Below are 27,541 nucleotides of genomic sequence, written 5' to 3' on the forward strand. Positions count from 1 at the left end.
CCGCAGTAACCATTATCTCTTTCTCTCTCTCAGAGATCCCACGTGCCTAATAGAAACATAGAAACATGACGGCAGATAAAGGCCAAATGGCCCATCCAGTTTGCCCATCCGCAGTAACCATTATCTCTTCCTCTCTCTAAGAGATCCCACGTGCCTAATAGAAACATAGAAACATGACAGCAGATAAAGGCCAAATGGCCCATCCAGTCTGCCCATCCGCAGTAACCATTATCTCTTTCTCTCTCTCAGAGATCCCACGTGCCTAATAGAAACATAGAAACATGACGGCAGATAAAGGCCAAATGGCCCATCCAGTCTGCCCATCCGCAGTAACCATTATCTCTTTCTCTCTCTCAGAGATCCCACGTGCCTAATAGAAACATAGAAACATGACGGCAGATAAAGGCCAAATGGCCCATCCAGTCTGCCCATCCGCAATAACTGTTATCTCTTCCTCTCTCCGAGAGATCCCACATGCCTAATAGAAACATAGAAACATGACGGCAGATAAAGGCCAAATGGCCCATCCAGTCTGCCCATCCACAGTAACCATTATCTCTTTCTCTCTCTCAGAGATCCCACGTGCCTAATAGAAACATAGAAACATGACGGCAGATAAAGGCCAAATGGCCCATCCAGTCTGCCCATCCGCAGTAACCATTATCTCTTTCTCTCTCTCAGAGAACCCACGTGCCTAATAGAAACATAGAAACATGACGGCAGATAAAGGCCAAATGGCCCATCCAGTCTGCCCATCCGCAGTAACCATTATCTCTTTCTCTCTCCGAGAGATCCCACGTGCCTAATAGAAACATAGAAACATGACGGCAGATAAAGGCCAAATGGCCCATCCAGTCTGCCCATCCGCAGTAACCATTATCTCTTTCTCTCTCTCAGAGATCCCATGTGCCTAATAGAAACATAGAAACATGACGGCAGATAAAGGCCAAATGGCCCATCCAGTCGGCCCATCCACAGTAACCATTATCTCTTCCTCTCTCCGAGAGATCCCACGTGCCTAATAGAAACATAGAAACATGACGGCAGATAAAGGCCAAATGGCCCATCCAGTCTGCCCATCCACAGTAACCATTATCTCTTTCTCTCTCTAAGAGATCCCACGTGCCTAATAGAAACATAGAAACATGACGGCAGATAAAGGCCAAATGGCCCATCCAGTCTGCCAATCCGCAGTAACCATTATCTCTTTCTCTCTCTCAGAGAACCCACGTGCCTAATAGAAACATAGAAACATGACGGCAGATAAAGGCCAAATGGCCCATCCAGTCTGCCCATCCGCAGTAACCATTATCTCTTTCTCTCTCCGAGAGATCCCACGTGCCTAATAGAAACATAGAAACATGACGGCAGATAAAGGCCAAATGGCCCATCCAGTCTGCCCATCCGCAGTAACCATTATCTCTTTCTCTCTCTCAGAGATCCCATGTGCCTAATAGAAACATAGAAACATGACGGCAGATAAAGGCCAAATGGCCCATCCAGTCTGCCCATCCGCAGTAACCATTATCTCTTTCTCTCTCAGAGATCCCACGTGCCTAATAGAAACATAGAAACATGACGGCAGATAAAGGCCAAATGGCCCATCCAGTCTGCCCATCCGCAGTAACCATTATCTCTTTCTCTCTCCGAGAGATCCCACGTGCCTAATAGAAACATAGAAACATGACGGCAGATAAAGGCCAAATGGCCCATCCAGTCTGCCCATCCGCAGTAACCATTATCTCTTTCTCTCTCTCAGAGATCCCATGTGCCTAATAGAAACATAGAAACATGACGGCAGATAAAGGCCAAATGGCCCGTCCAGTCTGCCCATCCGCAGTAACCATTATCTCTTTCTCTCTCAGAGATCCCACGTGCCTAATAGAAACATAGAAACATGACGATAGATAAAGGCCAAATGGCCCGTCCAGTCTGCCCATCCGCAGTAACCATGATCTCTTTCTCTCTCCGAGAGATCCCACGTGCCTAATAGAAACATAGAAATATGACGGCAGATAAAGGCCAAATGGCCCATCCAGTCTGCCCATCCGCAGTAACCATTATCTCTTTCTCTCTCTCAGAGAACCCACGTGCCTAATAGAAACATGACGGCAGCTAAAGGCCAAATGGCCCGTCCAGTCTGCCCATCCACAGTAACTGTTATCTCTTCCTCTCTCCGAGAGATCCCACGTGCCTAATAGAAACATAGAAACATGACGGCAGATAAAGGCCAAATGGCCCATCCAGTCTGCCCATCCGCAGTAACCATTATCTCTTTCTCTCTCTCAGAGATCCCATGTGCCTAATAGAAACATAGAAACATGACGGCAGATAAAGGCCAAATGGCCCATCCAGTCTGCCCATCCGCAGTAACCATTATCTCTTCCTCTCTCCGAGAGATCCCACGTGCCTAATAGAAACATAGAAACATGACGGCAGATAAAGGCCAAATGGCCCATCCAGTCTGACCATCCACAGTAACCATTATCTCTTCCTCTCTCCGAGAGATCCCACGTGCCTAATAGAAACATAGAAACATGACGGCAGATAAAGGCCAATTGGCCCATCCAGTCTGCCCATCCGCAGTAACCATTATCTCTTTCTCTCTCTCAGAGATCCCATGTGCCTAATAGAAACATAGAAACATGACGGCAGATAAAGGCCAAATGGCCCGTCCAGTCTGCCCATCCGCAGTAACCATTATCTCTTTCTCTCTCAGAGATCCCACGTGCCTAATAGAAACATAGAAACATGACGATAGATAAAGGCCAAATGGCCCGTCCAGTCTGCCCATCCGCAGTAACCATGATCTCTTTCTCTCTCCGAGAGATCCCACGTGCCTAATAGAAACATAGAAATATGACGGCAGATAAAGGCCAAATGGCCCATCCAGTCTGCCCATCCGCAGTAACCATTATCTCTTTCTCTCTCTCAGAGAACCCACGTGCCTAATAGAAACATGACGGCAGCTAAAGGCCAAATGGCCCGTCCAGTCTGCCCATCCACAGTAACCGTTATCTCTTCCTCTCTCCGAGAGATCCCACGTGCCTAATAGAAACATAGAAACATGACGGCAGATAAAGGCCAAATGGCCCGTCCAGTCTGCCCATCCGCAGTAACCATTATCTCTTTCTCTCTCTCAGAGATCCCATGTGCCTAATAGAAACATAGAAACATGACGGCAGATAAAGGCCAAATGGCCCATCCAGTCTGCCCATCCGCAGTAACCATTATCTCTTCCTCTCTCCGAGAGATCCCACGTGCCTAATAGAAACATAGAAACATGACGGCAGATAAAGGTCAAATGGCCCGTCTAGTGTGCCCATCCGCAGTAACCATTATCTCTTTCTCTCTCTCAGAGATCCCATGTGCCTAATAGAAACATAGAAACATGACGGCAGATAAAGGCCAAATGGCCCATCCAGTCTGCCCGTCCGCAGTAACCATTATCTCTTTCTCTCTCAGAGAGATCCCACGTGCCTAATAGAAACATAGAAACATGACGGCAGATAAAGGCCAAATGGCCCATCCAGTCTGCCCATCCACAGTAACCATTATCTCTTTCTCTCTCTCAGAGAACCCACGTGCCTAATAGAAACATGACGGCAGCTAAAGGCCAAATGGCCCGTCCAGTCTGCCCATCCACAGTAACTGTTATCTCTTCCTCTCTCTAAGAGATCCCATGTGCCTATTCCAGGAGGGGAGAGGAGGAATGGGAAGAGGTGGTAGGGGGGCAGAGAGGAGGAGGAGGAGTGCCAGCGCCCCCACTAACACGGTGTCCAGGGTGCAACGCCCCCCCTCACCCCCCCTTACAAGTTTATTTAAAATTTCATATACTGCCCAATCAGCCTTCTAGGCGGTGTACACGGTCTTAAAAACATCATTTAAAACATTAATACTTATTAAAAACAAACAGAAACAACAAGGGAAACGGGGTAGAACTACAATTTTCAAGTAAAAAGAGAGAACCTATAGGGAAAAAACCAAAAGGAGGGGGTGTCAAAAGGTAAAATAAAACTATGTAGCCCTGAAAAGGTCTCAAAAGCATCAAGAAAAAGAAATGTCTGTGCTATCTAGTGGGAATCCCAGGCCCTGCCAGCTGAGGATGACGTGGAAAACCCAGTTTTTTTACTGTCTGCTGCGTTCAGCAGCTATACAGTTTCAGTTTTCTGCACATGCGCAAAAAGCAAGGGTTAGCAGAGGCCAGGACCAGGGTTTCTGCAGACGTGCCAGCATTGGTGGTCTCGGGGAGATGAAGAGCAGCATTTCCAGGGCTTGAGCAGAGTTACCCGCACATGTCCTCTGTTTTGAAGACTGTCCAAACATCTGGATGGGTTTTCAACCACTGAACTCAGGGTTGCGTCTGGAGCGCATGTGCACATGCATGGATGCATCGCAATGATGTCACATGCATGCGCCCCCAAAGAAATGAGGTGTGTGTGGGGCCAGGGTTTGCGGGCGGAATGAGGTGAGGCTGTAGGTAGAATGGGGCAGGACTGGGAGCGATACAGGGCGGGGCCAGGGGTGGAATGAGGCGGGGCCACGCATCCTCTTTTTTTAGTAAAAATGTTGGGATTTCTGCCAGCTACCAGTAAAGGTGCCCAAGAGCAGGCCGGGGGGTTGGATAAAACAGTCTACATCACTTATAACTTACGTAGGAATAGCCAATGGTCCATCTAGCCCAAATAGGAGCAGCAATATTCCATGCCACCGATCCAGGGCAAGCAGTGGCTTCCCCCATGTCTGTCTCAACAGCAGACTGTGGACTTTTCCTCCAGGAACTTGTACAAACCTTTTTTAAAACCAGTTACATGAACTGCTCTTACCACAGCCTCTGGCAACACATTCCAGAGCTTAACTATTTTTTGAGTGATAGCATAGCTGGTTTTAAGAAAGGTTTGGACAGGTTCCTGGAGGAAAAGTCCATAGGTTGTTAATGAGACAGACATGGGGGAAGCCACTGCATGGAATGTTGCTACGCTTTGGGTTTTGGCCAAGTTCTAGGGACGTGGATTGGCCACCGTGAGGATGGGCTACTGGACTAGATGGCTATTCTTATGCTCTTATCTTCTAATATTTTCTCCTATTTGTCTTTTAGAAAGAATTAAGAATCAATTCACTTTTTCCTGCTCAGGATTTGGTAGACTTCAATCCTATCTCCCCTCAGCCGTCTCTTTTCCAAGCTGAAGAGCTCTAACCGTTTTAGTCTTTCCTCATACGAGAGGAGTTCCATCCCCTTTATCATCTTGGTCGCTCTTCTTTGAACCTTTTCTAGCACCACTATATCTTTCTTCAGATAAGGAGACCAGAACTGAATGCAATACTCCAGATGAGGTCCCACCATGGAGAGATACAGGGGCATTAGGACATTCTTAGTCTTGTTAACCCTCCCTTTTTTCATAATTCCCAGCATCCTCTTTTCTTTTTTGGCTGCCGCCTCACATGGGGTGGAAGGTTTCATCGTATTGTCTATAATGACACCCAGATCCCCAAGGTAGATTCTAGCATCCGGTAACTCTGATTTTGGGTTCTTCTTCCCAATGTGCATCACTTTGCATTGGTCCACATTAAATTTCTTCTGCCATTTGGACGCCCCGTCTTCCAGTTTCCTAACGGCCTCTTTTACAAAGCCGCGTTAGCAGCTGCCACAAAGCAACAGCCCCGAAGCCCTTTATATCTCTATGGGCTTCGGGGCTGTTAGCGCAGTGCAGCCGCTAGCACGTCTTTGCAAAAGAGGCCGTAAGGTCCACCTGCAATTTTTCACAATCCGCATGCGTTTTAACAACTTTGAACAGTTTAGTGTCAGCCGATGTCGCCTTGAGCCTGAGTAGGTATGCGTGACACACAAATAGAAGATTAGATTAAATCTGCAAATTTAATCACCTAACTTGTAGTTCCAGTTTATCTTTTTTTCATTAATTGTAAACTGTGCTGTTGCTAAACCAAAGTATGGTCAAAAATTTTAAATAAACATAAATTTCTTTTATAAATAAGTTAAATAGCACCTATCCTAGTACAGATCCCTGTGGCACACCACAGTTTACCCTCCTCCATTGAGAAAAATGCCCATTTAATCCTACCCTCTATTTTCTGTCCAATAATCAATTCCTAATCCACAATAAAACATGACCTTCTATTCCACAACTCTTTAATTTGTTCAGGAGCATTTCATGAGGAACTTTGTTGAAAGCTTTCTGAAAATCTACATTAACCGGCTCTCCTTTATCCATATGTTTATTCACACCTTCCAAAAAATGCAGCACATTGGTGAGGCAAGATCTCTCTTGGCTGAACTCATGTTGACTCTGTTCCATTAAACCATGTTTGTCTACATGTTCTGTAATTTTATTCTTTATAATAGTTCCCGTCAGGCTTACGAGCCTGTCATTCCCCAGATCCTCCCTGGAAAACCTTCTTAAAAATCAGCGTTACATTGAATACTGAAATTTTTGTTCATGGAAATTAATCATATTCTGTTTGAGTCAATAACCCCCCTCCCCCTTTTAATAAGCCACAATAAAGGTTTCTACCGTGACCCAGAGCGCTAAATACTCCAACAATGAATTCCTGTGAGCATCGGAGCAACGTTTGAGCATTTAGCTCCCCAGGCTGCAGTAGAAACCTCGACTGCCACTTAGTAAGAGAGGGCCTAAATTCTTAGTCCATTTTCATTATGAAAAAATGATATTTTTAGTTCTAGATCTCAAGAAATAATGACCAAAAATTTTAGTTCTGATTAATATTTTCATTCACAAAAATATCCCTGCTGGAGAGGACTAGAATGAGAACAGTTCCAGGGTTCTTGACGGACCACGAGGCAAGAAATATGACCTGAGCAAGGACAACTGATTTTGCTGTTGTGTCTCTTCTTCTCCCCAGGATTATTGAGAGTTTTTCTGCTCATTCTTTGATTTTTTTTCTCTCTCTGTTCTGGGAAATGAGCATCTCTGAACAGGAGGAGATGCATATCTGTTTCTCTCTTTCCCCATGATTATACAGAGTTCTTTCCTTTCCTGAGTGCTCCATCTCGCTTTCTCTTTCTCTCTTTTTATACACTCTTCTGTGGTCAGACACTGCTTGTGGCGTGCGCAGGTGTTGATGTCAAGGGAAGGACAGGTTGCCCCAGACTGCTGTCCAGCATCAAACCGGAGCAGTTCCCTTCATGCTGGACATCCATCTCAGCTCTGAAGGTGAAGCTGCTGACCTTCCTCTCGCACACAGCAGTACCCCTCTCCTTGAGTTGACCTCCTTTCCTTTAATCTCTCGCCCTGGTTCTCTGCTGATAGCCACATAAAAAAGCTCCACAGTCAATATTTGGCGTGGCCTCAATCCTGATACCAGCACCATAGGAAGGGAATTATTATGAGCAGATCTGAAGCAGAGGGGGTGGTTGGGGCTGTGTCCTACAGCTTTCACCTTAAGAGGACATAAGGCTAGAACCAGCTGCAGACAGCTGCCTGACCAAGTAGAGCATCGTACACAGGACAGACTCTCTCTCTGCAACAGAAGAGAAGACTCCTGCAGCATGACTGAGGTAAGAGATGTGATCACTCTGCCAAAGCTCAAAGAATTTTGTACATGGATTGCCAAAAGGAATTTGAAGTCCTGATGCAGCTCCATGCTGTTTGGTCAGACTTCATGAGCCGCCATCACGGACAGGAGAATAGAGCAGATTCCTGGTCTCATTGCACTGAGCGAGGAATTTTGGGTCCATCTATCTGCACCATCAGGAAATAGACCAGATGTGAGGTGCAGGACAATCTGTGCAAAGTAATCCATTTGAGGAGAAAATACAGTGTTTTGTGAACAGAAATGGTGCTTATCTGGGGCTATAAACACGTGAAATTCTCCACAAAACAGCCTACCTGAAATATGTGCAGAAGGAGTTAAGATGTAAGGTTTATGCGAGGAATTTTCAAAAAGTTTTCACACTTTTATATTTTTTAACTCTATTAAATATCTCAAAAGCAAATGACATCCCTTTTTCACATAATCGCTCTGTTTTGTGGTACATTTTTCCCAGCATCCTTCGAACTTCTTAATGCCATCAGAAAATAATGTTTTGGGGGGGTTGAGTGTGAAAATACAAAAGTAAGGAAACGTTTTGAAGAGCAGACTTTTCTGACTTCACGTGCAACTTTTTCTCAAGTTAATCACCCTTATTTCTTTTTTTTTCATAATTCTTTATTTGAATAATTTTTACCAAAAAAAAAAAAAATATATATAGCTCACAATAATCTCAATACAAATTATAAATTACATTAACATAATTAGCATATTTCATAAATGAATATATATTGAGATAATACATCCTATCATTTAAACATTGAAAAACACCCCCTCCCTTACTTCCCCCTCTTCGGGCGGCCTGGTAAAAGAGTCCAAGGGTAGGAAGATGTGCAATGCATAAGGTGGAAGGAGGATTAAGGCATGTCTTCTTTAGAGAATTATAGAGCGGCTCAATTAAGAGCGATAGTTGAATGGCATGGAATTATGGGTAAGGGCAGAACAGGGAATGTTAGATGGGACAGAGGGTATTAGAGATTTGAAATATTTACCATGGGTTTGGAGAGAGAAAGAAATAATGAATATAAGTAACCCTTATAGGAATATGGAAAACTGTGAGGAAAAAACTTTTAGGAAAAGAAAAAAGTATTTATTATTCTCCTATATTATATGCGCAAGATTTTATACCAGGAAGGGAGAGGGGAATTTTTTAAAAAGTGGGAGCTAAAAGGACTGAAATGTTTTGGCCAACTGATGGAGGAAGGAAAGGTTAAAGTATTCGTAGACCTTCAGGATCAATATCACTTGGAAGTAGGAGATCTTTTCTCCTACTTACAGGTGAAAAATTATATTATGGCATGTAAGGGGATGGGAAAAGAAGTTTTAAGGAAAATCTGAATTTGAAAAAGATCCGGGGAGTCCGGTTGCTAAAGGGTGTTATATAAAATTATACATGAGGATAAAAATACAAAAACATCGTATATGAAAGCATGGGAAAAAGACTTGAAGGAATGGTCAACTGACGAGTGGGGAATGATTGTATTCCACCTCTTCCACATAGCCGGAGCAGCTGCTTTGGTGGAAAATGCTATTAAACTCTTAGTAAGATGGTATATCACGCCGGTTCCAATTAGCAAATGTACTAAAGAGAAAAACGATGCTTTTTGGAAGGGATGTGGGGAAAGAGGTACATTGGTGGGAATGTCAAAAGATCCAGAAATACTGAGAGCAAGTATTTCGTTATGTGAGTAAATTAATCCAGATTCCTCTTGATATGAGTGCTGATAAGGCATTATTGGGATCTGGAGTGGAAGATTTATCATCTTCTCAACTCAAACTTATGGATTTGGCATTTACAGCTGCTCGATTAATATTGGCCCAGCAATGGCAAACTCCAAATATACCCAGTATAAGAGATATGAGAGATCGCTTGGGAATATAGATTGTCGGCCCTCTTAACTAATCACCCGTATTTCTAACTCTTATCTGTCTATATTCTCCAACTTCACCTGCCCTCTATGCTGTCTCTTAAGATGTTGCGCTGTGTATTGTCTTACCATTGTAAGTGGAATATTGTGCCATAAAGTTTACTGTTTGACTATTGCTTTTGTCCCGCTTATGGTTTGATTAGCACTTATGCTGCTTTTAATACAATTACCATAGGAATGCCATAACTATGAAGGAACAAGAAAGACACACACACACACATCCCTCACAAAAGTAAGACGATGTTAAAACCATAAATACAGTCCTCCCCAGACAGTCACATAAATGAGGTCTGTATACATTAAAAAAAATAACCTCATTCTTAGTAAATACAACTCCACTCTTAACTCGTGGAGACCAAGAAAACAAAAAGCTAAGTGTTGAGTGCTGTCCAGGGAGAGAAAAGAGGATCTCATTGGATGAATGAAGGTGTTGAGAGGATTTATAAGGGCATAATAGTGAGAGTAAATAAAAAGGAGCATGTTGACTAAAGCATCTTGTGAATTATGCAAATTATTTACATTTATTAAAGCTAATCTACCTATTAAAGCTGATGCAAAGATAGCAGCGTTTACGTAGATAACCATAATCAAACATGAAAGAGTATCTTAATTGCAGTGTTTTGTATAACTTGAAGTGATTTAGTAACTTGAGGCAGTTTGGCTAGTACGCATTACAATAATCAAGTCTTAAAAGCAAAAGTCCACACGAGCCGAAACATCCAACAGACGATGTATTGATCTAAATTGATGTAATTGCAAAAGCAAAATTGATCAGAGACAATACGGCCTTCAAAGGATAGGCAACTGAGCCAAAGTACTCCGAAAAACATAAAAGAGCTGACAAGATGACAGGAAGTCCCAGACAGACTAGGGGCAATTGTAGAAGATGATTTGGAAACCATATCACAATTTTTAGATGCCATCGGTGTAATAACAAGCAGAAATACCAATCTCTTGGACAGCCTTAGCTAACGGACTTTAAAAGATTTCTGGGATACTCTGCTTGGTAATAAAGAAACAACTCAGTGGAGAGTAGGTACTGCTTTGCTCACAGTACTGAGAGAGCTGCTGGAAATACCTTTCCTCTCCAAATTATTGCAGAAAGAGGCGTACCAGAGCCTCAGGAATTAATTATCTTCATGATAAATGGGGGAAGTCCTAAATATGGACTATTCAGTTGAGGGATGGGCTGGGGAGGGTTTCGATGGCTGGGATGGAGTGAGCTTTGATGGAGACTCCAGTAGATGGAACCTAAGCACACTAGTGGGCAGGGCTCTGGGTTTCTGGCCCAGAAATATCTTAAGAAATTTATGGAGCATGTATGGTTGGGCAGACTGGACGGGCCACTCGGGTCTTTATCTGCCGTCATTTACTATGTTACTATGTCTGCCAAACCTAGCCGAGAGAAATGGCTCCAAAGATCACAAAGGCCAGATTCAGGCACCAGGAAAAGTAAGTGCTAATCGATTCTTCTACGGACAGTGCTTAGTGCAGATTCCAGGTGCCCAAGACTGGGTGTGAGCGCCTCCAACTGCTGAAACCTGGTACAAATCCTGGCATTCTAGAACACTCTGTCTAAATTGTCTCAGCCATGCCTCTACCAGGGCTCTGTCCCCCCCCCCCCCCTTTTAGGTTGTACAAGACGAGCAGGTAGGTGCACCCACGTCCAAATGAATGCCAATTAAACAGGGCTGTGGAGTTGGAACATCAGCCCTTCGACTCTGATTCCAACTTATATTTACAAGGCCCTTCAATCCAGGACAACCATCTCAGAAAACACTAACTCTGAATTGTAACACCTTTACAGAAGCTCATGGAAACTGCTCTGAATTGACTCGCCAGTCATTAGTAGCGGTCTAGAAGTTTCCAGTAAACAATATATTCGGGTTGCATTCAGATTAAAATTTTGATCATGCAATTAAAGGTATGTTGGCCACTGTTGGAAACATGATACTTGGCTTGAAGGACCTTCGGTCTGTTCCAGTTTTTTTCCCCCCCCACTGCGGCTCTTTCTGACTCTGGGTAATTCACTTAACCCGCCAATGCCCAGAGTCAGAGGGAAATAACATTACAAATTTTAATTGAAATGCAGCCCTAAAACAAAATTAAAAAGTAATGAAAAGATAAGAAAAACAAAATACGTACTATTTGAGAAATTACAAATTAAAGACTCTAAAACAGCAGCCAAAAAAACTATAAACAGCCTAATGTTTCTTTGTTTTATTTTGATGCTGAAGTTGGAGTTTTACCAACTCCAACCACAACTCTGCAATTAACATCAGTAATTGTTTGACACTGTCACACCCCTGGACTTGCCTACCTGAAGGCCCACCCAAGGATGTGGGCCGAGTGTCCATTCACCACCTACCGAGGGTTAGGCACTAGGCCCCAAAAAACAGTCTCATTACTTTTCAACCAGACATTTATAAACTTATTGAAAGGTAAGTTTTAACATCCTTTCTAAACCAAAAGAAATCTCGAGTAGATCTGTTTTCCAAAGGAAGAGGAGAACCTGCAAAGAGACAAGAGAGAGAGACCCCACCTGCAGAACCACACTCTGTCAGCACTGCCACACCATAGAAACAGGAACAGAGATGCATTTTCTCCTGTATTGTGCAAAATGCAAAGACATCGGAGATGCTCATTTCCCAGAAGTGAGAGAGAAAATCCGAGAATGAGCAGGAAAAGCTCTGTATAATCCTGAGGAAAGAGGAAGTCTGAATCCTGGCACCAGACCAGAAACCTGATTTCATCAAAGCCAACACTGACCAGCTCCAGAACCTGGGACTTGTTCTCATTTTTCCTGTACCCTGTAATTTTAATTCACTGGTATTATTGCTGCTGGTAACCTATCATTAAAATCTGTCACTGTACCTGTGGACTGGAAGGAAGCCAGTATGTCGCCAGTTTTTAATGCAGGCTCTGGCGTGATCCAGGAAACTACAGACGTTGGTACAGGGCAAATTATTCAATGGAGAAAAGGGATGGTGAAGGTGAAGGGGGAGGGGGAGAGGAAGGTCCTTGGACAGGGCCACAGTGGCATTTCTGATTCACCTAGACCTGGAGCTGGTTACTCTTCTTACCCTCTGGCTCATGGGTGAAAATGGAGATCTCAGGGTCAGTTGCCATGAGGATCTTTAATTAGAATATGAATGCTATAAATTGAAAAACGAAGACTGGACCCGGGCAGACTTTCACGATCTGTGTCCCGATCTATGTAACATGTCAATTCTGTGTACGATTGTTCTGGTGGTCTTGAATATTTGCAGTGCTGCCTTTTCTCAGTAGGGTTAATGCATTTGACTGTCTGTTTGTGGAGGCTGCCTCGGCCCCCTGAGGTTGTGAGTTCAATTCCCACCGCAGGTACCAAATAATGACGCTTTGATTGGGTCTCGTGTCCCATCAGTATTTGGTAGTGGAGGAATTGGTGACCCCTGAGTTTGGACTTCAACTTCGGCTCTGTAGCATTGTTGGGAGTTTAGTGGTTCATTTGGGAATATTCCAGTGTGAATGAATAATCTATGAGGGCAATTCCGTATATATCGCCGTTTGTACCCTGATATTGGATCTCGAACCCGTTCAAATGCTTTCTTTCTAATGATGCATTTGACTGCTAGAAAGCTAGATTAGGAGCCTCTAATGAATTTTATTTTCTGACTTATTTCAAGCTTTGACCCCTCCTGTTGGTTTCTCCTTATTTGTATTTCTTTCACCATTTTTTTCCCTTTTGTTTGGTTACTTATAATTGTTTGTTTTGTCTCCCCCTGAAATTTGTAATTTTAACTTTTTGTACATCGCTTAGAATTTTGAACAAGCGATTAATCAAATTTTTAATAAATTTGAAACGTACTTTAACCAGCTTCAGACTCCACTCTAGAGGATTTGGCAGGATAGAAGACCACATATATTATAACATAACAATTCCATAGCTGGGCATGCTACTTCTATAACGCCATCTCTGCGCCAAGATGCCATTCGAAAATGCATCGATTAGGGTTACCAGATTTGTTCATTCAAAAAGAGGACACATGTCCCCGCCCCGTCCCCACACAAACCTTGTCTTTTCGTCTGCAGGTCTTCTAAGCATGCACAGATGTCACACGCATGTTTGTGACGTCCTTGCATCACATCCACTCATGCTCGATGACTCTCCAGACGCGGCCCCAAAACCTGGGCAAACTGGACATCTAGTAACCTTAGCATTCATTTAGTTAGCTAGGGTTACAGAACGGGCTACAGTATTACATACATAATTCAGAGTGATCTAGAGGATGACTTAGTGGTTCAAATGGGTCATAGAATGACATACTTGATTCAGGGGACGAGGAGCAGGCGGAAGGGGAGAAGAGGTACTGCCAGAGCTGATCAACGACAATTGAGCCACTTAGGCTTACTTGTGTAGTAGAGTGACCACTCGATTTGCATATGTCATCACGACTCGGTAGAAGAATAACATCGCAAATTACTTTTAACACCCGTTTCTCGCCTCTTCAATCCGTTCAAAATGCTGCTGCGTGACTCATATTCATTGAGAGCTACTAGTCTCACATTACCCCTCTCCTCAAGTCGCTTCATTGGCTCCCCGTCTGTTTCTGAATACAGTTTAAACTCGTCTTGCTGACTTACAAGTGTATTTGCTCTGAAACCCCCCCCCCCCCCGATATCTCTCACTCATCTCCCCCCATGATCTCCACTCATCAGGTAAGCCCCTCTTATCTGTACCCTTCTCTTCCACTGCCAACTCCAGACTCCGTCCCTTCTTTCTTGCGACGCTGTATGCCTGGAACAGGCTGCCTGAATCAATACGTCGTGCTCCCTGGCAGTGTTCAAGTCTAAGCTAAAGGCCCACTTTTTTTGAAACTGCTTTCAACTCTTAACTCCCCCTCACTGCTGTCAGATACTTAGTCCCGCTATAATCTCCCCAGCCCTGAAATGTCCTGTCTAAATTAGATTGTAAGCTCTTCTGAGCAGGGACTGTCTATTGTGTGTTGAAATGTACAGCGCTGCATACGCCTGTTCAGGTTCTATTACATTTAGGGTTGAGGGGCTAAGTGAATTGGTAGGTTTTCACTGCCTTCCTGAAGTTTAGTATTGATTCGAGGCCTAGCTGTTCACTGTGAATGAGGCACTGCAGCTCGTCTCTTAATTTTGTGTACACCCATTGCTCTTATCCACTAAGACATTTGTGCGTGTTTAACAAAATGTTATTTTTTTTTATTCCTGGGTAATGTGTCCTTTCTTAATTGCCTCTGCCACAAAAGTATAGGAAATTGCTATCGTTCCCCTCAAACGTTGCTTTTGTGAGCAGGACATTGATATTTAGAAATTTACCTTTTTTGCACGGTGGACCCTTTCAAATGTCAAGCTAGCAAGCATGCATCTGCGCTCACATATCCGGACATTCCTTCATCCATCACCCGCTCCTCATACCCACTCCACCTACGTAAATTGCAAAATTGGACCTTCCTGGTCACAATAGCAAAGTCTTATGGAAATAAGAGACAGAAGAACAGCCTGACTGGGTCAGACCAATGGTCCATCAAGCCCAGTAGCCCCTTTCTCACGGTGGCCAATCCAGGTCACTAGTACCCAAGGTGTAGCAATTTCCATGCTAGCGATTCAGGGCAAGCAGTGGTTTCTCAATAACAGACTATGGACTTTTCCTCCCCAAACTTGTCCAAACCTATACTTTTTAGGTATGAGCAATTAAGAAATCGCACGTGCTTCCCTAGAACAAAAATCATGACACGTGTTGTAATATAGTGACTTAGCATGTTTACATGTAGCTGTGCATTATATTTGCTAGTTAGATTAGGGGGATATATGTAAATTCATGTAGGAACTTGGGAGCTGAAGGTGAAACTGAGGGAGAGTGTGGATGCCCCCACATATAAAAGCATTCTCCTACCCTTGGGGAGAGAAGAAAGTAGATGCTAAGTTGGGGGTGTGGAGGAGGGAAGAGAGAGAGAAGAAACTTTAGCACCAGCCCTGATTTCGACCTTCAAGGGAGTCTCAACACATTACCCGCTGCTATAACTGACTTACAAGAGAATTATCCGTCTTTCATAGCGACGGAGCTGAAAATCATGAGATGGTGATTAGTTTTCCATACGTGAAAGCCATTTTTGCTAAGGACACCGGAAAATGTATCTTCTCCAGCTAAAGCCTTCTGTCAAGTGATCACGGGCGCCTTTAACGCACAAGCTGGAGTCACTTGTGTCCTCAGTCCAAGGAACTTAATTACATGAGGACTATAAAACTAGTCTAAAGCATAAGGTGAGGCTTTTCCCAAATGTCTTGCGTAGGATGCAAACAAGCAGAAAGAACTTCTCGGCACCAATACCATTGTTAAGGGTAGAGTTACTTAGAAACTCTAGATTTTGCTGTTTGTAATCCAAGTCAAGGACTGATTTTTTTTGGCAGGGCTTGAGGTGAAATGGAGAGGGTGGAGCAGATGAACTTTCTCACGTACACTCTTCTGCTCCCGTCTACTTTATTCTCTCTCTCCATCCCCCATGCCTGTCCCTAGCACAAGAGAATTTCTCCGCCCCGTCCCCATGAGTTTTGTCGCTGTTCCCGCACAAGCCTTGGACACGTATGATTTTAAAGTGCTTGAGGCTTGTGCAGATGAGGATGGAGCTTGCAGGAATGGGGCAAGAACACGCAGGGACGGGATGGGAAAATGTGTCCCCGTGTCATTCTCTACCTAGCACCAACTTCTACGCCTCTTATCTTCGCACCGAGAGTTGATATCCGACATTCAAGACTCAACTTTTCCTTTTTCCCCGTACCAATCCACATTTTCCTTCCCTTCATCTTCCTCCCTTTTCTATTTTTATTGTAAACCACTTAGATTTTAACTTTGGTTTTATATAAAATTCGATATCCTAAATGACAACCAATCAGGCTTTCGCTCCAATCACAGCACCGAAACCATCATAGCCTCCCTCCTAGACCACATACACATACTCTTCAGCCTGGGATCCAGTGCCCTGATCTTACAACTGGACCTGAGCAGTGCTTTTGATCTAGTCGACCACGACATTCTCCTAGATTGCCTTGCCTACATTGGCATCTCCGGCCAGGTCCTTAACTGGTTCAACGGGTTCCTACGGAACAGATCTTACAGGGTATTTAAAAACGATTCTCTCTCCTACTCCTGGGAAAACTCCTGCGGTGTGCCACAGGGCTCCCCTCTGTCCCCCACCCTGTTCAATATCTACCTCACCTCCCTAGGAAACCTCCTGCAAAGCCTCAAGCTAAAATTCTTTATCTACGCAGACGACTTTACCATAGTCATCCCTCTAACCAGTTTCACTCAAGAACTCCTTAACTCCCTCACAAGCATAATTAGTCAGATAGAACTCTGGATGCTATCCTACAGACTAAAACTAAACCCAGACAAAACAAAATTCTTCCTAGCAACCCCCAAAGACAAAATCAAAGACACCACAATTCAAGTAAAAGGATCCACATTCCCCCTCGAACAAACCTTAAAAGTACTGGGTGTAACACTACTGGGACAAACATCTATCCCTCGAGAAACACACTGATATCACAGTCAGGAAAAGTATCTCGATACTATGGAAACTCCGCACCATAAAAAAATACTTCGACAACTCTTCATTCCGCCTCTTAGTACAATCCTTCATCCTTAGCATACTGGACTACTGCAACATCATCTACTTGAGCTCCACAAAGAAAGCCATCAGGAGACTAAGGATGATCCAGAACACCGCTGTCCGCCTCATATTTGACCTGAAAAAATGGGACCATATCACCCCTTTCTACCACAAACTCCACTGGCTCCCACTAGAATCCAGAATCATATTCAAATTCGCCTGTTTTTGCTACAAAACAATATTTGGTTTATCCCCAAGCTACATCACCCCTCACTTCACCCTTAACCACAACTACAAGAACTCCCGTAAAATTCAACTCTTTGCCTTCCCCTCCCTAAAACTATGCCACTCAAAAAAATTCCTTGACAAAACCTACGCCTTCCAAGCCGCCAAACTAAACCCTTGGCTAGCCCAAATGGTCCTCAAGGCCTACAACTACCTCGACTTTAGAAAATTACTCAAAACTCACCTATTCCGAGACCGAGACCAAGACCCTTAATGCCCCTTTTCAATCCTCCTCCTCCCCCCCTTCTGATCTACTCCCCTCCCCCGTCTCCCTCCTCTCCCCCCTACTTCTCTCCTTGCTGTTTGTAACTCTATGATCAATTTGATATGTAACCACTTGTAATCTCTGTCTAACTAATGTGAACCGCCTAGAACTCTTCGGGGTATGGCGGTATACAAAAATAAAGTTATTATTATTATATGTGGTATATCAAATAAATTGACCTTGAACGTGGAACAAAACATCTGCAGACGGCATGCTACTGGGAAACATTTGGAAAGAGTCTTGCCCTATATCAACTTAGATTTTAGATTTAGTGCTAAAACGTTTCCTAATCATTCTTTGTCTAGTTCAATAATCCATGTACATAAGAACCTCAAGAGTGTGGTGTGGTGGTTAGAGCTACAGCCGTAGCGCCCTGAGGTTGTGGGATCAAACCCTGGGCAATCCTCCATTTCCCCACTTGGATAGACAGGGAAAATGCTTCAGTACCTGATTTGTTCTGAGCTCCTTTGGGAGGACAGACCCAGTATCCTGTTTCCAACAGTGGCCAACCCAGGTCCCAAATGCCCAGTGGCGTACCTAGCATATGTGACACCCGGGGCCATCATTTTTTGACACCCCCCCACCTCCCATCTATATGAAAAATATGATTTTTAGTAACAATCCACATATCGCACAACAAGAGTATACCTAGGAAAAGGCAGCATCTTAAACACTGCAGTGAGCGCTAGATCACCAACACATCCATTGTAAAACTAAACAAGCCAGATCCCGCACAGTCAGTTGATGCCAACTGAAAACTATGGGGCTCATAATCGAAAGAGAAAAACGTCCAAAAACCGGCCTAAGTCGGCACTTGGACAAACATTTCTCAAAAACGTCCAAGCGATGATAATAAAACCGGGTTTTGGACGTATTTCTAAATGACCTAGGCCTTCATATTGCCGCTCAATGTCCAAAGCTAAACGGGGTGTTTCGGGAGACGTGTCGAGGGCGGGAGTTGGGTGGGACGTGGGCCGGCTCAGACTATAACTGAAAGTTTAACAACAGAGCCTAGACGGAACTTGGACGTTGTGACTTAGGCCATGTAAAACATGGTCTAAGTCACAAAAACCCACCTAAAGTCACCAGATAAGCACTGAAAACACATAACACAGACCCCCACACACTACCCCAGTGATCACCAACCCCCATAAATATTTTATTCACAACTTTAAATTTCAGCCTCTTGATCATCATCACCTAGCCGCCTGGCATAGGAAAGCCTACTCGTCTAGCACAGAGACAGCTTAAGTCGTCTTGGGGGTGGGTTAGGGACCCATAGAGAGGAGGACCCATGCCCATAAGCCCCTGTAATCACTGCATTGATACTGAAACATGTGCACTCCCTTATACACCCCCAAAACCCTTTTTTACTGGCATATAAGTGGCTCCTGCAGCCATAAGGGCTATTGGGGTGGTAGATAAGTGGGTCTAGGGGATTCTGGAGGTGGTTTGGGGGGCTCACCGTCACCTATAAGGGAGCTGTAGTGAGGAGAAGCCATGGCACTCTTTTTGTGAAGTTCACAGCAGTGCCCTGTAAGATACCCCACTATTTAGGTGGCATGTGTGAGTGTGCAGTCCATCACTTTGCAGACCCCTCCCACGTCCAACAGGGCTTATTCTAAGCGTTTTGGACTTGGACGGAAGGTTGGACGAAAATGTGGTATAAAGATAGACGATTTAGTGGCTTGGATGATCAGATCGGCAAGACGTATAATTAGACGATTTTCGAAAGTAAAAAAAAGTTGGACGTATCTTTCGAAAATGTGTCTTAGGCTCTTTTTAACTTTGGACGACTTGCGAGATGGACGTAAACAGACTTAGACATCCCTTTCGATTATGCCTCTCTATGTTCTTTTCATACACACAGAACAGAGATACACCCTCGCCCAATATGGAATAATCACAAACTAAAAATAGAAATATGTAGACAAAAGTTAAACTGAACCGCCAAGAAACCATACTCTGCATACAATGCAACACCACAACACCACAAAAATAGTAACACATGTCCTCTAATACTGTGCAAAATATAAAGACAGTAGATGTAAATTTGAAAAAAACTGATACATAACAATCACCACTTTACAAATTAACAAAAATAAAACAAATGAGAAATAAGAAAATACCATTTTATTGGACTAATCACCGTAAGCTCGGTCCCCATCCCCGCAAACCACTTGATTCCATCCACATAAGCCTTGAATTGTTTATATTGAACTTATTATATTAAAGTGTAAAAAGAAACAATATTCTGTATAATTGTCAATTTATAAATCAGCATCTTCTACCCACTCTCTCTTCCCCATTTCCCTTCAGCGTCCTCAGCCCACTCTCTCTCTACTTTCCTTAAGTGCAGGCACATAAAAACAAGCAAGTAATTTTATATCATTTTCATTCTATTCATTCATAGAAATTAAAGTCTAAATATGCCAGTCACATAACAAAACATGATTTTACAAAACTAATTCCCTGCACAGTCAAGCCTGCAAGGATTACTAGATGTCTTTCAGCAGCTCGCCTCCCTCCCTCCCCCTTACCTTTGTGGCCAAGTCAAAATGATCTACCAACAATAAAATTTAAAAAACACAAAGCACACTGTACGCAGAGAAAATGTTAATTATCATTTATATTCCACGGGTTTTCAAAGAGGTCAAGGCAGATGACTTTATACAATGTCACCTCAGTAACAACTATACAAAAATAGACAAATATACCCCCTCCCTTTTTACTAAACCGCGATAGCATTTTTTAGCGCAGGGAGCTGCGCTGAATGCCCCATGCTGCTCTCAACGCTCATAGGCTCCCTGCTCTAAAAACCGTTATTGCAGTTTAGTAAAAGGGGGCCATAATGCAAAATATAGACAGCATATATAAATTCTCAAAACGGACACATTTTGATCACTAAATTGAAAATAAAATCTTTTTTCCTACCTTTGTTTGGTAATTTCATCAGTCTCTGGTTGCACTTTATTCTTCTGACTGTGCATCCAATATTCCTTCCCTTCTTTCAACCTCCTATATGCTTCCTCTCCTCCAGACCTCATTCCCTCCCCCAACTTTTTCTTTGTTTCATCCTGCCCCCTTCTTTTTTTCTCTCTCCATGCCCCCTTTCTTTCTGAATGTCTGTCTTTCTCTTTTTCTCCGTGCCCCATTTCTTTCTTTCTTTCTTTCACCCTGCCCCCTTCTTTCTTTCTTTCTCTCTCCATGCCTCCTTTCTTTCTCTATGTCTGTCTTTCTCTCTCTGTGCCCCATTTCTTTCTTTCACCCTGCCCCCTTCTTTCTTTCTCTTTCCATGCCCCCTTTCTTTCTCTATGTCTGTCTGTCTTTCTCTCTCTCCGTGCCCCATTTCTTTCTTTCTTTCACCCTGCCCCCTTCTTTCTTTCTCTCTCCATGCCCCCTTTCTTTCTGTATGTCTGTCTTTCTCTCTCTGTCCGTGCCCCATTTCTTTCTTTCACCTGCCCCTTCTTTCTTTCTCTCTCCATGCCCCCTTTCTTTGTCTATGTCTGTCTTTCTCTCTCAGAGAGACAATTTTAATGTGGAGAGAAATCTATAAAATATCCTGTGATAATGTGTTTGAACAATGCCTTCTATAATCACAGTTACACTTATAATTATAATTATATATTGTGGAAATCTCAGACCCAAAAACCCGTGAATGGTGATATCACCATAATGAGGTTCATTTAGGGGACCATCATAGATTTTCACCGTCCTCACATGAATCATTCAATCACCGATGAGGCTCATTACCGATATCATACCATCCTATTCACAGATAAGTTTTGTTTAATTTGCTTGTTTATTTTATTTTGTTTTCTATATAACCTTTATTTGGATGGTTGTGGGGACGGTGAAAATCTATGATGGTCCCCTAAATGAACCTCATTATGGTGATATCACCATTCACGGGTTTTTGGGACTGAGATTTCCACAATATATAATTATAATTATAAGTGTAACTGTGATTATAGAAGGCATTGTCTTTCTCTCTCTCCATGCCCCATTTTTTTTCTTTCTTTCTTTGTTTCACCCTGCCCCCTTTCTTTCTTTCTTTCTTTCTTTCTTTCTTTCTTTCTTTCTTTCTCCCTGCCCTCCCCCATGCCACCGCCATTGGGAATCATGCTGCTGCTACCACCGCTGGGGAAAGGCTGCTACTGCCGCCATCAGGAACAGGCCAGCGCCGAGTTCTCCCTCCCTGCTTTTATTCCCCACGGGGCCGACCAACTCTCGCTGCCCAATGTCAATTCTAACGTCAGAAAGGACATTACGGGCCAGCTAGGCAGCGATTGGCTGGCTCAGAACGTCCTCTCCGACGTCAGAATTGACGTCGGGTGGTGAGAGTTGGTCAGCCCGCGGGGAAGAAAATCATGGAGGGAGAACTCGGCGCCAACTTGTTCCCGATGGCGGCAGTGGCAGCCTATTCCCCGGTGGGTGGCCAGTTGTGCACCCCTTTGGGGCGTGCACCCGGGGAAGACCGCCCCCCCTACGGAGGTGCTTTATGATGCCTAATGCCATTTCTGCCACTAGACACACCTAGAGTGGCATTAGGTGCTGGAAAAGCACCTCTGGAGCCACGATGGAGGTGTCTTTTTTAGGAGCCAGTAGACACTTACATTTTTTTTACTGCTTATTTATATTTTTTTAACAGCATTTTGCACTTAAGTTAGTTGCAGGTAGGGTGCCTAACCTAAGCCGCCATTTATACTGTAGAATGATGTAGACTTGCTAAACATCTAGGACCAAATTCTGTATAGGACGTCAATCCCAGGCGCCTTATACAGAATCAGGCCTATACCCGCCCAAAGTTAACCCAATTCTGTAACAGATGTCCATGTTGCAGACGCCGGTTACAGAATCAGGTTTAACGTGCCCAACGGCCCCCCCAAAGATCGCGGCAGGAGGGTGCCCAGCCCGTTCTGCCGACTCCCCAACGGCCCTCCCGACGATCGCGACAGGAGGGTGCCCATCCCCTCCTGCTGACCCCCCAATGACCCCCATAAGATCGCCGGCAGGAGATTGCCCAACCCCTCCTGCCAGACCCCTCCCAGTGAACACCATCACCCCAGAACCCCCCCTTGACCTTACCAGCAAGTTGGACCAGACGACTCCTCGCATGTCCGGCCAGCAGGCCTGCCTCCGTCCAAATGAGGCGGGCCTGCCCCTACCCTGCCCAGCCCACAGGATCCTAGAGCCTGATTGGCCCAAGCGCCTATGGCCCCTTCTATAGCGGGCAGAGTAGGGGCGGGCTCGCCTCATTTGGACGGAGGCGGGCCTGCTGGCATGATGTGCGAGGAGCTGTCCGGTCCAACTTGCTGGTAAGGTCAAGGGGGGTTCCGGGGTGGTGGTGTTCGCTAGGGGGTTCCGGCAGGAGGGGTTGGGCACCCTCCTGCCACGATCGTCGGGAGGGTCGTTGGTGGGTCGGCAGGAGGGGTTGGGCACCCTCCTGCCGCGATCGCTGGAGGGAGGGGAGACTTTTGCGGCCTTAGACGTGGCCGCTATACTAATCACGGCAGGGAGAATCTTGCCGTGATTAGGTACAGCGGCCACGTCTACTTACCATGTAGGCCAGCATTTTGCTAGCCTACATTGTAAGCGTCTCCCATTCCACGGGAGACGCTTAGGCGGCTTGCGGGCCTCTCTAGGCTCCCTGGAGGCGCCTTCAATATAGGTGGCCTGCCTGGGGAGCATTTTGGGTTTTTTTTAAGAAAAAGTGCCTCCCGATTGGCTGATTAGACAGTTGTAGGACACCTACAGCTGCCTACAATCGGGAGCACTTTGCAGAATCAGGGCCCTAATGCCTGCTCTAGGGCTGTAACAATTACATTTAAACTAAGAGAAAAGTCTGTTGAAAAAGTTCCAGGACAGTTTGAAATGTGCACCAATGGGAAGTTCTTTGGAGAGGCGCTAGGCGGTGTTGAGTAGCTTGAACCCTTACGAGTAACCTCTTTTTCCGTTTGTTGATATCTAGTATAGCAGTTGTTGTGAAAGGGTGTTTTCGTGATCGGCTATTTTCCGTCATGCGTGACGTTCTGTTTTAAATTGGGTAAGACCGCTACAGAAACTTATGAAATGTTGAAAGTGGCTTATGGGGAACATGTCACGAGTCGTGGAAGGTGTTTTGAGTGCGTCAAAATTCACAAATTTTGTGCAGAAACGTAATGGCAGTTCTTCCCCAGCTACCTGACTCTCCTGACTTGGTCCCTGCTGACGACTTCTTGTTTCCTAAACTTAAATCCACGCTGAAAGGAAAGCGATTCGACACCATTGAAGACATAAAGCAAAATTTGATGCAGCAACTTTTGGCAATTCCTGAAGATACGTTTAAGGACCGTTTCCAGAAGTGGAAACAACGTTGGGGAAAGGTTATAATTTGAAGGGGACCCAATGGAATAAGTTGTAAGATTGTTTAATACATTTTTATAAAATCAGTCCTAGAACTTTTTGAACAGACCTCGTTTTTAAATAAGTTTACTACTGTTTGCTTTTTTTTTAATGAAAATAAACAGATTTTTGTTAATAAATCTTAATTTCTTTTGTTGAATGTTTATTATTGATCTATCCCAAGCTTTGTCATAAAAGGCCCGAATTACAAATGGCACCTAAGCATTTCAAAACAAAAAATGTAGGAGCCCTAGTGGTGGCTTATGAAACAGCACCTGTATGACGCCTAAGGCCACTGTGAGCGTGGCTAGCGCCAGAAGTGGCCTTAGGTATCGTAAAGCGCCTCCTTAGGCTTGATTCGTATGAAAGTTAGGCACTGGAAATACCTTTCCCGAAGCCACAATTCTATGATGGACGTGAATCGGCCACCGCCAGCGACGTCGTATATAGAATCCAGGCCTCAATGTCCTAGCAAATAACTGCTAGGAAGTTACATAGCAAGACCCTGGGCAAGTCACTTAATCCCCCCATTGCCCCAGTATAGAAAATTTGTTCCAGGGAATGTAGTAAAGCAGATTTGGACAAATACCTGGAGGTGAAGTCCATAAATCATTATCGAGGTTAAGCCGTTGCTTCTCTCTGAAATCAAAAGCATGGAATGTTTCTACTTTAGGGGATCCTGTCAGGTATTTGTGAACTGGACTGGACATTTGATCAGACAGAGTATGGCCATTTTTATGTGTCTTATTTTTTAAACGTGTGTAATTACGAATGTATGCTTGTAAACCAGATAGAAGCGTAATGATGCATGGGAACTACCAATTACTTCCTGAGGTCACACGGCTTCCTTGGTTCTCAGTCTGCTTTTGTAACCTCTAAGCTACGTCTCCACTAGAGAGGAGTGGAATGGATTTATGCTCTCGTTCCCTGCTTAACACCAAGTAACGATTGTCTTTCTCTCCACAGCCTGAGCCAGAGGCCTACAACCTCATCTCCGCACGTTTGGAGGAGCCAGAGGAGGAGACTGACCTGAACAAGGCACTGGGAGTGGAAAGGTTTGAAGAGATCCTTCTCGACTCCCATCCCCGCAATGTGGAGGAACTGGGACGAAGCTACAGCGAGGAGGACTTTGAATGTATGTCATTGACAAGTCATGGTTAGCTTAGTTTTTTTTAACATGCCACCATTCACTAACTCGGAGATCATAATGGTGAACAATAATTAACCACAACAGAAAAAGAAGAGAAAAAAACCACAATATTGAAGACAGTCAGCAATTATTCTAAGAAAAGAGAAAATCTGAGGGACAAGAGTCCCACAAAAAAGGAGATTAAAATGAGAATTAAAACCAAAATTAAAAGGGCTGTCAAAACCTTCATCCACTCAGTCTTCGTTGGAGTGGAACAGTCATGAAAAGGGAAGGGGTGGTAATGGTGAGTGGTTGGGTTGAATGATAACCATTCTGGTAGGTTTCATCGTCACTAAGAAGAAAGCTTCTATGATTCTGGTTGGGGAGGTCTTTGAACCATACAATCTGTGGTATGATGCAGGAGTATCTGACTCTGAGTCTGTAGAGCTGTGGATGGATGATGACTTAATTACATGCTAATGTCACCCCTTCTCATAGGACATTGTGGAAAAAGATCCCGTCAATCAGAACACCTCTTAATCAATAAGCAGTATGGAGGACGTGAACGCAGTTTTAATTGTAGCAAAATACATCAAAATAGTTAACACTGACAGAAAGTTATACAAAGTAGTTTATGGACTTTTTCCTGAGGTCTGTGCTTCTCCAGGTGAAGAGGGTATCGGCCTAGTCCAGGTAGGAGAGGCCTTAAACAACCTGGGCCAATCAAAGCCTCAGGCCTCTCCCCTGTGCACCAGAATGAACCAGGGAGGGGAAGGCCCATTTTGAAGCGGTGGGCCAGCTGTGTGGAGGGAATCCGCGTCCCTCTGGTCAGAGATCTACATGGAGGTAAGGGGGATGGGCAACGGGAGAGAATGCTCATCTCTCCTGCTGCAAGGGGGATCACCATCACTGCAGGTGAGGGGTGTTGTGATGCAGTGGGAAAGAATCGGCATCTCTCCCACTGCACCACAACATAGCTTTTTAGCAGTCTCTGACACTGCCATGCCTGTACCAGCACCCCAGACCAGTTGCTTATTTTTGTCTCCAAAAGCCAACACTGCTTTTAGAAAATGGCTCGGCAATTTTTAAGAATCCACCGAAGGGCTCATTTCAGTGTTGAAGAGCCCATTTGCATGTCAGAGTTGGAGACTGCTAGAAATGTTGCTAAAGACAAAGATAATCTGTTTAGATAATCCGCCGCTAAAAGGCTAAACCGTCGGAAAGCAGTTTAGCGATGGGGTTAAAGTTTTGAGAATCTGGGCCTCAGTGAGGAAAAGGGCTCTGCACGTGCAAGCCCCTCCCCCTTGATTGGAGCAGGCGATTTCTTAAAGGGCTCTTCACTTTCCAGCCAGAGCTTTCGCCCCCGATTTCTTAAAGGGCCAGACTTAAAAGGTCCAGCACAGCTAGAGAAATCTGGGTCAAACCTTTCAACATCATGCGCAGATGCACTCCAGCCCTGGCCCCAATCTGACCAGCTTTTCAAAACCTGGACAAAGCGCCAGATTATGAAAAGCCGTCCGGGGAAATCCGGACATCTGTTAACCCTAGGGAAGTGCAGCGCAGGGTCCCTGCCACATTATGGAGACAGAAGACCCTGATCTAATTTCCAGGACAGAACAAGCATCTCTTTAGGGGCAGAAAAAAAAATCTAGAGGTGCTCAGCTCAGCAGGAGAAAGGAAACAGCTACCCAATCCGAACTTTATCTAGGAGTCCAGAGAAGGAAGGCAGAACAGCATTTGGAGCACCAGGAAACCCCGTCAATCACAAAGAAACTCTTCTGAGAATCTGAATTTGAAAGGGTCCTGTAGAAAAAGTGGTGGCAGGCTTTTCTGTATACCCCCCTCCCCAGGCATTTTCACTTGAATTTGCCCACCTTCTAAACCACACATGGTACATCTGAGGGTGGTGCTAGAAAGCTCATGCCTTAATCAATGGGCTAGTCATAAGAACATAAGAATTGCCGCTGCTGGCTCAGACCAATGGTCCATCCTGCCCAGCAGTGACCCCTAGGTCAAGACCAGTGCTCCAAATGAGTCCAGTCTCACCAGTTTAGCATGAACTTGTCCAACTTTGTCTTGAATCCCTGGAGGGTGTTTTCCCCTATAACAGCCTCCAAAAGAGCATTCCAGCTTTCTACCACTCTCTGGGTGAAGAAGAACTTCCTTACGTTCGTATGGAATCTATCCCCTTGCATATGTTCTGTTCCAGTAGGAACGTGTCCAACCTTGACTTGAATCCCTGGAGGATGTTTTCCCCTATAACAGCCTCCGGAAGAGCGTTCCAGCTTTCTACCACTCTCTGGGTGAAGAAGAACTTCCTTACGTTCGTATGGAATCTATCCCCTTGCATATGTTCTGTTCC

At 44.4% G+C, this 27,541-nt stretch overlaps 1 protein-coding gene across 3 annotated transcripts in view; it reads left to right on the plus strand.

Moving 5' to 3' along the window:
- SLC4A2 (solute carrier family 4 member 2) overlaps positions 1-27,541 on the plus strand; it is a 205,222-nt gene that overhangs the window by 74,261 nt on the left and 103,420 nt on the right. For all 3 annotated transcript variants that reach the window (XM_033932744.1, XM_033932743.1, XM_033932745.1), the window contains one exon: positions 25,017-25,185. In XM_033932744.1, the coding sequence (XP_033788635.1) occupies positions 25,017-25,185 (169 nt within the window). The remainder of the gene's footprint in view (positions 1-25,016; positions 25,186-27,541) is intronic.

This window comes from Geotrypetes seraphini, chromosome 2 (genome assembly GCF_902459505.1).
Source record: "Geotrypetes seraphini chromosome 2, aGeoSer1.1, whole genome shotgun sequence".
NCBI lineage: Eukaryota > Metazoa > Chordata > Amphibia > Gymnophiona > Dermophiidae > Geotrypetes > Geotrypetes seraphini.